Genomic DNA, 12,203 nt, shown 5'->3' with positions numbered 1-12,203 from the left:
GGAGCGTGCATAGCCAGGAAGCAGGAGCTTGGGCTGTTTTCATTATTACTCAGCAGGAGGGAAACATGGATTTCTCCGTTTTGCCAAACAACAACCATCCTGACAAATTCCTACAACTGGAGGTGAAGTCTTTAGTGAACAACTCTGCCTTCCTCCAAGCCAGCCTGGCAAACTTCCCAGAAGCAGCTTTACCTGGAGTGCAGCGGTGGCACAACAGAATCTATTTGCAGGTAAGGACTAACAGAGGCTAACTTTTTTCCTGATTTTGCTACCTCGATTTGGGGAGCTGGAGACAAACAACACATGAGTTTGAGCCTTCTGCTGCAGAATCAGCCTCCAGCGTCCCTGGATCCACACCACTGATATCCTCAGAAGTTTTCTCATTGACTTCCGCGAGGGTCAGGCTCCCGCAGAAGAGTCACCATCTTCATGGTGGTCCACCTACTTTATTTCAATACGTTAGGCTTTTTACTGCTTGTCGTGGCATTTTCCTAGCATTTCCCAGCAAGTCTCTTAATGACAAATTGCAATGCATTGTATTAAGGGGGCTGATGGAACTCCTTCGCTGAAGAAAATCGAGGTAGGAGAACGAGGGAAAAAGAAATCCACAGCAGATAAAAACCAGGTGTAAACCTGAATCCCAGGCTGTATTCCTCTAAGCCAGTGAAGTGCTATATGGCATTAGAGATTCCTGCTAGCGTCTCGCTAGCTTGTATGTCTACCCAATTTACAGCAGCTTCCTCCGTTTTGCCTAGTTTTCCTCTTTCTGCTTGCACCTTTCAATTGTCCTGATCGGGGGCTGTCCTAAGCGTGAAACGTACTGACCGTGTTAATGCAAGTTACTACAAAGAGGTAGTAGCAGTTTCTGGGTGAAAACATCAATCTGCCCTGCACAGTGGAGGCCCTGGAGCTCAGGGGGCAGACGTTGAGCTCGGGATGCGAAGCAGCCCAGCTGCATCAGCTCACACCCCACCGGGCCTCACTTCCTACTTCCCCAGCGCTTTTTTCCGGCCGCCCGGGGAGCCTCTTGCCTTTCCCCACCCCTGGCGTGAGTGCAAGCTCCCAGGTCTGGTTCTCGTCACGGGATGGGGAAGCACGGCAGGGGCTGGGGGGGACGGAGAGGGCTCAGGCATCCTGGCCATCCTTAGGGTGGGGGCTCAGCACCCCAGGGGAGCCAAAAACCCTCAAGCTGAGGAGGCGAAGAGAAAGCGCCGCAAAACCTCCCATGGCTACTTGCAGTCCTACCACTTCTTCTCAGCCGTTTCCCTTCTGCTCCCTGCAGGATCCTGGTCCAGACCTCATCTGCAGGCAGATGTCCTCCCCTTTCTGCCCTTTCTGCCCTCCCAACCTTTCCTAGCCCCTTCCTTACCCCAAAGCCCCGTGTCGCCCCGCACTCTGCCTGCCTCAAAGCGCCCAGCCGGCTCCGCTCGCGTCCTACAACCGTTGCCAGCGACTCGGCCAGGAGAGAGCCAGGAAGGAGCGGGGGAGGACATGCGGTCACCCGCCGTCTCCCGCGCCAAGAGCCCAAAACGACAGAAGACCCCGGAGAGACCCGAAACAATGGCGCGTGGCGCAACACCGGGCTGGCCGCCCACCCCACCTCGGCCCCCTCTCCTGCAGCAGCCGGCCAGAGGCAGCCCCACGCGGCACCCGCTGCGGAAAGGCTTTCCGGCACGGAGTGTTGTGCTTCATAAATGGTGCAACCAGGGCGCAACCTGTGCTTTTAATAAGCTCGGTCGCTAGCGAATTCGCGGAGTTCGGATAAAAATTGAGGGCGCCTCGCTCTCTCCCTCTGGTGAGCTCGCCTCCTTTTCCTTTTCCTTCCTTTTTTTTTTTTTTTTTTTTTTTTTGCTGACAATCAAGCGAAGGGAAAGGAGCTGATGAGTTCCAGACGGTAGGATAAACACGATGGCACAGCGGAGAGCTCACGGCGCAGGACTAACATGTTCTGCTTCAAGATGAGAGAGCTAATGGGGTTAAGGGTTAGTTAATTCAGAAACGGAAACGGGGTTGGGGGGGGGGGGGGGCGGGCAGGGGAGCGAAGGAGGCGAATGCATTTCTGAACAGATGTGCGTGACCTCCAGGCTCCTGGAGTCATTAAACCTTGCGAGTAGGTCCCTGCTCAGGAATTTGTTTTCTTTTAAGAAACCATTGCTACTCAGGACTCCCTCTGTAAAGTGACTTTGTATTTGCGGGCTCTTCCGGACCTCGATCATGCGACTGTGCCAACTGAAGTGCTCTTAAAGTGCTGATATGTTTCCTCCACCTATTAAGTATTTTCATTTATTTCCCCTATAAAAAGCAGCTTGATACAGCAGCAATTTGTATCTCTGACAAAAAAGTTGCTGCTCTTTCTCCTTACTTTCCTCTTCTGCGTCTGAATAGTTTTCCCGCTTGGTGTATATTTTCACCACCTACTTTAAATAACACAGTTCGTAAAGCAGTTCAGGAATCTTGGCCCTCCCTTGTGAAAAGCAGCAGAAAAAGCACAGGCTGGTTCTTGCGCAAATAGCTAGTTACTGACTGCTTTCTGGTTGTCCCGAAAGTTTTCAGTCCTGCTGGACTCTCTGCCCCACGTTACATTTTTGGCGCTTGGAGTACACCCGATCAGTCGTCTTTAGCTGCTTCTTCGAGCTGCATCGCTCTCCTTTAGTCGATCCGGGCATTTTGGGGGAATTCCCAGACTTTTCTCTCCTGCTCTTCCCTATTTCTGGAAGCAAACGTAGAGCATTTTGCTTTCGAATGCTGTGCTACTTCTTTGCGTTGCTGTTGGTGATGAGGAATTCACAACTCTGTACCAATTTTGCCACTGCATATATTACAGCTACCACGCTAACTGCACTCCTAACCCCTCCCGGTCTCTTATCTAAGCACAACGCTTGCATCTCAGGTCGTTCCTCTGCGGGTGCTTCAAGGTGGCAAGACAAGAGATTTTTTTTTTTTTTACCTCTTAGCTAGGTCCTAGGTTACAGTCACTTGTTTGTCCCTTGGCTCAGACTTGCATTACATACTTCCGCTGTTCCCTTATCCTTCCCTAGACATCTGCAACTGGCCACCACCGCAGACCAGCTGCAAGGCTGGCAGGAGCTTTGGTCTGACTCCGTACAGCAGTTTTTACATAACGAACCCGCAGCCCTGCGGATCGCTGTGAAAAATGATGGACAAAACAGCTTTCTTCAAGTAAATAATTATTTATTAGGACAGAAGTCCTCCAGACACTCTATAATGAAAGCAGTCAGTATGAACGCCTCCTTTTCGCTAATGCTGCTGTTCCCGAGTCCTACCACTTAGGGTTAAACTTTTACAGTCCCCTTCTGACCTCCTATTCATGTCAGGTTGGCTCCCAGGTTACTTCGTAGTGCATGATACTGCTTCATGTCTCTGAAAAGCACATCTGATTCCCTTTGTGTCTTTTGATAAGAAAACCTGCGTTTGCAGGCGTGAAGGGTCCTTGAGGAGAGCTGCCTGCCCTCTTGGCTTCCACATCTGCTTGCCCAGTCGTGGCTAGTAGTTGCCTTCCCAACTGCTCTTCCACTGCATCCTCTGTGAGAACAGACGATGCAGGAAATCCTGAAGATCTAATAATTATTTATTCTGATAAATAGGTTTTATTTACTGATCGAATGCCTTACAATACCTATACACTCGTTACAGCCGTTACAAGGATTGATTTAGGTCGCTAGCTAGCGACTTTTTCTCCGTCAGACCTTTTTGTGTGTCTTAGAAACGGGTCCTTACAAAAGAAAAGTGCCCTTCCCCGTGCCGGCAGCGCTCTCCGGGGTGTGTTGCCACGCTTGGCACGACCGGAGGTTATAATTCTGAACAGATTGCTTGCTAATGTAATAATCGCGTTGCTGCCCACTTTCCTCGGCCCTGAGGAGGCTGTTGCGAAACAATTCTTGCGATATCTGGCGGCCTGGAGTTTCTCGAGCCTCTCTGGGTGCGACTTGCAGGGCCAGAAGGGGCGCCAGGGCGGGCGGCTGAGCTCGACTGCGGTCGCTTCGTCGCGCAAAGTGAGGAAAGACCGGTTAAGCGCGCCGTTGGCTTTAACGCTAACGACAACGACAGCAGCAACAAAAAGATAAAATGAAGCTAGAAGTGACGCACGAATATTTCCTAACAGCAGGGCTGACTTCAGAATTTATAGTTTTGTACGTGTTGTAACGTATGTACGTTTGCAAGTTGCCTTACGAAACGATCAGCAAGAAAACCCTGCGGAGAAAAGGCGTGTAGGCCCTGGGATGGCACTGCCTTTTTTTCTCCACAAATCTCGAGGCTTTTCACAGGCTCCTCTGTCTTCCTGTGGCGACTCTCTGTGTCTGCTGGGGAGGGCCAAGCTGTCCTCAATGAGAAATTAGTTAAAGACAGCAACGACTTCCTTGCTGGTGAGTTGCCTGCTGATCAGCAGCTGCGTGTTCGCCATGGAGCCTTTTTCGTCTCGTTAAATGAGCATTTCTTCAATGCATTTCAGCTAAGTTTCTCAAGGTTCGTCATAACCACTGTTGCTTTGGGCGTTAGATATTCTCTGCTTGCATTTGGTGAGGAGGGACCTGAACGACATGGTAGAGTTTCTGATTTGGATTAGAGCTGTTCCCCGCTCACTCAAGCTTGCTTCTCAGACACAGTGAATATAAGCTGTGTAATGTATACGGACACCTTGGTTTACAATACTTCTCCCTTTCTTTAAACAGTTATTCTTCTGAATCAGACTCAAGGAACAGAAATCTGTGAAAACCATGTTGGAAGATGTTCTGGATGTTAAAAGAAGAAATGTGCATTTGTTTCCCCTTGAATTAATACTTGCAGGTGTATTTTTATGCTCTAATCTCCTTCTGTTTCTCTCCTTTTTGCGTAAATACATCTGTTTCATGCAGTCTGCTTCTCTATACCTTTTCTTGGACCTAACCCTTTTTCCTCTGTGCTTCAAACTTCTCTCTTTCCTTTTTCCTAACTAGTCTCTAGGACATACCCACTGCAAAAGTTTCACCACCGAGCATTCAGCGGCACTCGAGCATATTCTCATTAACTTGGCACTTCCATGTCTGCCCTCCAGAACTTCTGTAGACCTTCTGCCCCAGTTTCCAGTTCTCACGGTAAAATCTCGTTGCCCCTCCCATCATCTTTCCTTGCTCGTTTTCCTCCAGGGTACCACATTCTCCCGTTCTCATGCCTTGCTGTCCATGAGAAGGAAGGTAGTCCTGCGGGAATGGGGAAAAAATGGTTTTGCCACAAAGCACTCTTTTTATGAGCCAGTTTTGCATCATGCCTTTTATTCCCAGTTTTGGAGCCCTTTTATTTAAAACAGCTTTAAAAATTACTGTCAAGTCACATTCTTTTCACAACATTTTAGCCTAAGGAGACTGACTGAACATCCCCTGGTGAGACAGCAAAATGTTCTCCAAGTTCAACTATGTAGCAAGCCTGAGGGAAGCATCATTAAGGTCATTGACAAATTTTAAATAAGAATTAAAATAAAATAAAATAAAACGCAGTCAGAAAGAAATGACAGCTAAAAACACCAGCTCAGCTGAAATCCAGCCAGCAGAATCCAGCGGGCTTCAGCGCCAGCTGCAACTGCAATGCAAAGAGTAATATTGTCAGGGGATATGTCAAGGTCAAGGAATGACATATGGAAATTTTGAACTAATAGAGGGACTGGGAGGACATTGAGGATCCACCCAGCTACTAATGATAATTATTGATGGGAAAGACGCTTAGTCACTTTGGTGATAAGAATGCCAGCATGGCGCTTCCTCCAGGGTTGCTTGGACAAAGGCTGTTGTTTTCTCTTCTCCTTCTTCCCGTTTTAATGGAAACCAGTCCTTCCACTCCGTTCTACACCTGCCTGCCCCAGATCGACTCTCACACATCTATGCATGTGCATGGGCCCTGAGGCATAAAGGGATGTGATGCTACAGCGCTGCAGCTGGCTCCCACCGATAGTGGAAGCTTACCCCCCGACTGCTGGCTGCAGCCCCTCTCCCTTGGTGTGCTGCCTCTGTGCTTGTCTCACCCCACTCAGCCCACTAAGGTGGCAGCAAGATTACCCAAGCAAATGGAAGCAATCAGTTTTCTACCAGCTAAAGGAGCTGCGCTGGTTGGCGCGGTGTCAAGGCAGCCCCAGAGCCAGTGTGTGGGAAGAGGTGGGAGTCTGTGAACCAGGAGCAGTGCAAGGAAGAGTGGGACATGCGCTAGCAGCAGCGAGCCCTTCGGTTACTTGAATCCTCCCATCCTGTGGCACCATAGGGCTGGAGATGTAAGTATAAGTGGAGTATCCTGGAGATTTCTGGGAAAGATGCCATATTCAGTTCACCTGCAGAGAAATTTGTCAGGTCCCAGCCCCTCCATCCGCTGTTTATCGCGTATACTCCTGCCTTTAGGTGTATATGGCAGGGGTTCCTGCCCACACCGTGATTTCTGAGGAGCAGAGGGCTCTGGTGTATGATGTGTCACCCACACACCAACCACGGGCGCACCAGGTCAGGTGGAAACTTCCCTCGTCTCAAACTGAAGTTCCTAGCAACAAAGCAGCTAATGAGGAAGTGTTATTTGCTAACGAGGAAAGCTTAGTTCACACTGCGATGAAATTATAAGAGCAGTCCAGAGACAAAGGGTAGGTGTTAGTGCGAGGCAATGACTGTGTCAGAAACCGGTCTGTTGGGGAAGCTGGCAAAAGGCTGGAACTGCAAAGCAGTAACAGATTAATTCAAAGTTTCGGAGAGAAAAATGTTGTGGAGAACTGAAATGCTGAACAGCTTGAACTGGACGGTCTGGTGGCCTTCCTCTTTGCCATCAGACTGGAAAAGATCGTAACTACAGTCTTGCCAGCTCTGAAAAGACTCTTCCTGTGTTTTAAATAGCAGCTTGTCAGTTTTCCAAAAATCAGATCCCACAAGGGGCATTTCTCTCCCTCCATTGCCATCCCCCTGTTCTAAGCGGTCTGATTTAATTATTGCTGTTGCTGGGGTACTGCTCAGATATTTAATTACCTTTCAGTTCTGACAGTGCCTGAACTAAGGACTTTTCCTCCAGGCAAGCGTAGGGCCCCTTTGACATCCTGACGCAGGTTTAGCGTTCAATAACGTGAGCAGAGCTGTGAATCGCACCCCTGCTGTTTGAGGTGCAGCTCCAGGAGAGCCAGGCCTTATATCCCGTTCCCTCTCTGCTCTGTTCAGCTTTGGTCCTTACAGCTCTGCTTCTACATTACACTGCCTTGGTTTTCACCAAAACTGCATGCTCCCCTGCGGTGCTCCTTTATGCTGTCTTTCGAAAACAGAGGCTTTTCCTCCAGCAAGCTTTACAATGCCAGTTCATATTAAAAGAAGAGCTTGACACTCATATTGTACCCATGTGCTTTGCACAGAAGGAAGAAATCTACACCAAATGAACAGTCAGGCCCCCTTATTTCACTGTAGATGTCTGCCAGAACATGAAATATTGGTGCATGTGTCATTTTAAAAATGGTTTCTATTATATTACAGATGATAACTCTGGAATGGGGCCTGTGTCATAGGTAAATGAAGATGAAAGCCACCTTCTGTTCTAACTTGTGTCTTACAGAGAGAAAAGAGAAATGTCATGGAGCTGCCTGGCTTGGAATTGAGCAGGGTCAGCCAAGAAATGATAGACAAAGCACTCGGGAAACATATTACACCTGTCACCCTTAAATCCACAATCAAAAGCAACCCCTTGTACAGTGATATCCACGTGGATGATGACTGGGAGGAGAAGAAAAAGACTCCTTCCTGGACCGTGCAAGACTTTGACAGGCATTCGCTGCGCTCCAACTTGGCCAGCAGCATCAAGGTAACGTGCTGCTGAAGGGCGGCTGAGCAAAAAGGCGAAGTGCTAAGGACGGTGTGTGTACACGAACCACTATGTAGCATGTTCTGTTCTCTCCATGGTAGGAAGCCAGAAGTGAATATGAACATATTTTCCTGTACAGACATGACACTAACAGCAGTCTGATCAGAAAAAGAAGTCTACATATGCGGTTAGACTTCAGCAGTTTCTGTTCTGCTGCAGACCATCTCTGTGACTAGAGAAAGTCTTCGACTGCAGCACCCTGTAACTCAGTTTCCCCATCTATAAAACAGGTACACTAAAGTTATCTCACCTGAGAAAAATACAGGGGAGATCCATAAATGAGGCACTAACATACTAGATGGCCACAGAAATACTCATTTAAATAGCATCATTCTGTTTATTGATTAACATACATTTTCTCAGCCTTACCTACACCATGCAGGATCCTTCCTGCTTGTGGGCTGACACAGATCACTTTTAGGGTAATCTTGGTTTTTGGTTTTGTTTTTTTAACTGTTCCCTTTTCTGGAAGGTGACTCAGATCGGCATTTGTAAATTAGCATCTCTTCTTTGACATGGTTTCTTTTGGGTCTTTTGATCGCATTTCAGTGGCTGGTGTCCTACATTTGGTTCCTGGCTAAAAAGTGTGGTTTTAATTTTCCCCAGTGGAACAACATTTGCAGCATCTGGCAAGTAGCGCAACCTATGTTCGAGTGAAAGTCTCTTGCATTTATGTTATGACGCCTTAAATTCATTAATCACTATCTGATGATAGCCAGAATACTTCTAGCTATGTTCTAATGACTTTATGTGCAAGACAGAGGAACTGAGTTCATTTTCTGATTTTTCTTTTAGGAAAATCCTAATGATCTACAGTTCTGGATGGGGGATATTTATACTCCTGGGTATGATACCTTGTTAAAAAAGAAAGAGAGAGAAAAAAACCATTCCAAATGTTGCCGAATCATCATGCTCATGGTACTAGCTGTTTGCATCCTGATTACCATAGTCTCGCTCAGCGTTTTACTTACTTAAATCAGCCAAATACTGTTGATGGGAGTTTTTCAATAAATATTTTTATTAAGCTACTCCCCTCCCTTGTTTTATTTGAATTCCAAAATTTTTGTCACAAATACAATTTGTTTGACATCACTATTTTATAATGTTCCTGCGCAGCATAAGGACTTGATCCTGAAAAGAAACAAATACTCTGAGCACAACAGAACTTGCCTTATGGGTATAATTAAAAAGAAAACTATAAATAAGCTACTTCTCATAATGCCTTATTCTTTTGACTAGTGCTTTGGAACAGATCCAATCTCTAGTATAGTACATATGGTCAGTATAAGCAACAATTTGACTATTTGCTCTAGTAAATATGCGCTGTGGTGTTCACCTTTTTATGCTAGCTATAATTAGAGGATAGAAAAATATGATAAAGTGACATTCAAGATATCCCAAAGAATTCTCAAACAAAAAAATACACGTTGCCAGTGACTGAATGCATTGCTGCAGGGACTCAGCACTTACCAAAAAGCTAGCCTAAATGCATAAATGTTTCCTTATGCTTTTTCGGAGGAGAAAAAGAAAAAAAAAAAAACAGATTTTGAATTCTTTGAACTTCTATCAAAAGAATTAGCTGAGACAGGGTTTCTTCACCTCTGTGTCTTGTTCTTTGAACATGCAGCACCTCTGTCACCCCAAAAGACAGGAGTGTCAATATTTTTTTAATCATCTGCCACATCAAAAACTGGAGCAAAATTTGTGCAGAGTATAAACTGCAATTACAATATACAGTGAAAAGATTAAAGACTAAGTAAGTGATCTAGCCGTGCTGTGAAAAAGGTCCTTTGTAAATGAAAGGACTAAAGATAAAATGGTAAGAGTACTCAGACGATTGAGTTCATACACCTCACAACAATTAGGAGAATGAAAATACGAGAAGAAACGGCAATATTTAATGACAAAATAAAAAGTGAATGTACAAAGAGAGAAACACTTAAAATACTTCTTTTCTGTCCGAAAAATACCCCGTGTGCTGCAAACCGCCCATAGCAAAGGGTTATGCTACTCTTGAGCTGGGGATCGCCCTCACTCACACGAGAGAGTCTCACAGGGGCATGAGAGCTGGGCAGCCGGTTTTATATCAGCGCTGCCTCTCTGCACACAAAAACATGCTTTGAAATAGGTCAGCAATAGGATCGAGGTAGAAGGGTGTGTATTGCCCCCTCTGAATCCCGGACACGCTCTCTTTAAGCCTTACGTGGTTTCATGCTTTAACACAGGTTGGGGTGGATTCATCTTCGATTACGGGGTGACAGCGAGGTAAGTGTATTTAATTCCCTGCTTCCTTGCCTGGTCCAAGCTTGAACCCAGCTTGCACCATAACTCCTTTGACCTTAACTGCTTTGAAGACCCAGGTTAAAACAACATGGTGCTTTAATCTGGTGACCAGGCAACAGCAGAAGTGTAGCTGCATTTTAATGCAAAGCCTTTGGCATTAAATTAATACCGATATTATGGAATTGAACTGTGCTGGGGAACTCAGTCTCCCGGCTTGCTCTAGTTTTAGTGTAGACAGGCTTTTTGTCTGAAAGATCAGATCCATCCAGCTCATGGGAGTAAGAACTTAGAAGCGTTTTACAAGACTAATAGCTGACATTGCGAAGTAATTGTTCACATTAAAGCAACAATACTTAACTGTTTTCTCCAGCCCGAGCACATTTGCTTTTAGTGCATTGCCTACAATGCAGAAACGTATTTTTGTAAATTATTGAGGCCTGTAGGCGGGAAGCCTAAAAGCAAAGAGCACTGTAATTTCCAGGAAAACAGCCAATAATGAGAGTTTCTTAACGGCATTGCTCTCCGAGGGTTTAGCAGCAGGGATAAAACTGTTTTCTCCAGAAGTCCGTTACCGGCTGTTGCAGGCCGGTTGCGCTGCTGTCACCTAGCGGGGCGTCAGCAAAGACCAAAAAAGCTTCCAGGCACGGTTTGGCGGGTTTGCCGTAATTTGCTTTTTGATGGTTTTTTTTTTGTTGTTGTTTGGCTTTTTGGGCTTTTTTTTTGGTTCTTTTTTTTTTTCCCCGAGTGCGATTTTATTCATGCCGCCTCCTTTGCTGCCACCTGGTGGCGGAGCGCGGAGGGCGGCGCTCGGCGCAAGACGCGCAGAATTTGCCAAAAAACTGGAAAAGAGCAAAAGTCCGTCCCCTCCCCTCTGCGGGAGCAGCTGCATTGCCTTTGAGGAAGAAGCCTGCTGCTGCTGCTGCACACTTGAAGGAGCCGTCACAGCGGTCTGCCCCTGCTCTGCTTAGATGCGAGTTGTAGGCGAGGGTTTGAGAGAATAAACAAGAACTGAATACTTTTTGGCGGGAAACAAAAATTAGATCGAGAGATGGCCAAAGATCGCTTTTCAAGGCGGGTGGCGCACGTACAATTTACTTCGTACAACTTACTTTGTTTAAAAATAGCGGAGACAGCACTTCTTTAACCATTGGATGAAATATTAGGCTAGAGGCGTTGCATATGAACGGCTTTATTTTTTGGTTGCTTTGTCTTGCTGCTTTTACTGATTGACTTTTTAAAATTTATCAGTGACAGTGAAGCAAAAAAGGCATCAAGTAGCCCTTGGGATTAGGACTGGTGTTTGGAAAATAGAATGTTTAGTGTAGTCCAAAAGCGCTTTTAATGCTAGAAGAGTTTAACAGCTTTAGTAGGTAATGATATTTAAACTGGGCATACAACATTTTTTGCATAGTAAATAATCTCTGAGGTCTAAATTCAGCAGTCTGTTCCTAGCTCGAAGAGAACGCTCACATATATTCTTTATTTCACTTCAAAAGGATTTAAGCAGGTGCCTAAAGATAAGCAAGTAGTTAAATTTGGATCAGAACAGGAACAGATGTTGGCATGCGTATACATTTTTTTATTCCAATGGTAATCAGCTCAACTTCTGGCAAAGTCTCCTATTTAGAGTCTCATATTTAATAGCAAGTGAAAACATGTGTACGAAATATAGGCCTAACATATGCCACCAGGTCACCCCTTGCTATATCCATATCTTACCAGATGTAAATGTAATATTTTACAACCTTCTCCTATGCTCTGCCGTCTCCTTCGAGGAGGAACAGCATCCTCTCTTTCCCTGTTCCTCACTTTAGTTTCTCCCCACACACCTTCGGCAGCACTGGCTACTAGCGAAGGGTGCGGAAACAACTCATCTCTGTTGCTAACTTGACCAAAAAAAAGTTCCATTGTAAATGTGTTGCTTTTTGGCCAATCTGGGTGCCACGGGGCAATGCCTGTCTTCCCAAAGAGTCAGCATGGAGATGCGACGTGCTCCTTCAACTGTGAACAGGCCAAACTGCTTGGCAAACTCTTGATCCACGCTTCACCCAGGT

General features: G+C 46.1%; 1 protein-coding gene across 1 annotated transcript; it reads left to right on the top strand.

The window, feature by feature from the left end:
• MINAR2 (membrane integral NOTCH2 associated receptor 2) lies at positions 1-8,894 on the top strand. Its single transcript, XM_068928607.1, has 3 exons — positions 1-230; positions 7,561-7,806; positions 8,662-8,894. Exons 1-3 carry the CDS (start codon positions 66-68, stop codon positions 8,839-8,841), a joined length of 591 nt encoding a protein of 196 aa, XP_068784708.1. The 5' UTR covers positions 1-65; the 3' UTR covers positions 8,842-8,894.
• Positions 8,895-12,203: the final 3,309 nt, after the last annotated feature.

The sequence above is a fragment of the Struthio camelus genome, chromosome Z (assembly GCF_040807025.1).
Source record: "Struthio camelus isolate bStrCam1 chromosome Z, bStrCam1.hap1, whole genome shotgun sequence".
In the NCBI taxonomy this organism is placed as follows: Eukaryota; Metazoa; Chordata; class Aves; order Struthioniformes; family Struthionidae; genus Struthio; species Struthio camelus.
This window is presented reverse-complemented; position numbering and strand designations above follow the sequence as displayed.

What these genes read in the sequence shown, in the direction of transcription:
- MINAR2 (XM_068928607.1), top strand. Translation starts at nt 66, where the DNA reads ATGGATTTCTCCGTTTTGCCAAACAACAACCATCCTGACAAATTCCTA. An exon ending in ACAACAGAATCTATTTGCAG is followed by an intron (nt 231 to 7,560) that starts GTAAGGACTAAC and finishes TGTGTCTTACAG; the next exon opens with AGAGAAAAGAGAAATGTCAT. An exon ending in ACTTGGCCAGCAGCATCAAG is followed by an intron (nt 7,807 to 8,661) that starts GTAACGTGCTGC and finishes TTTTTCTTTTAG; the next exon opens with GAAAATCCTAATGATCTACA.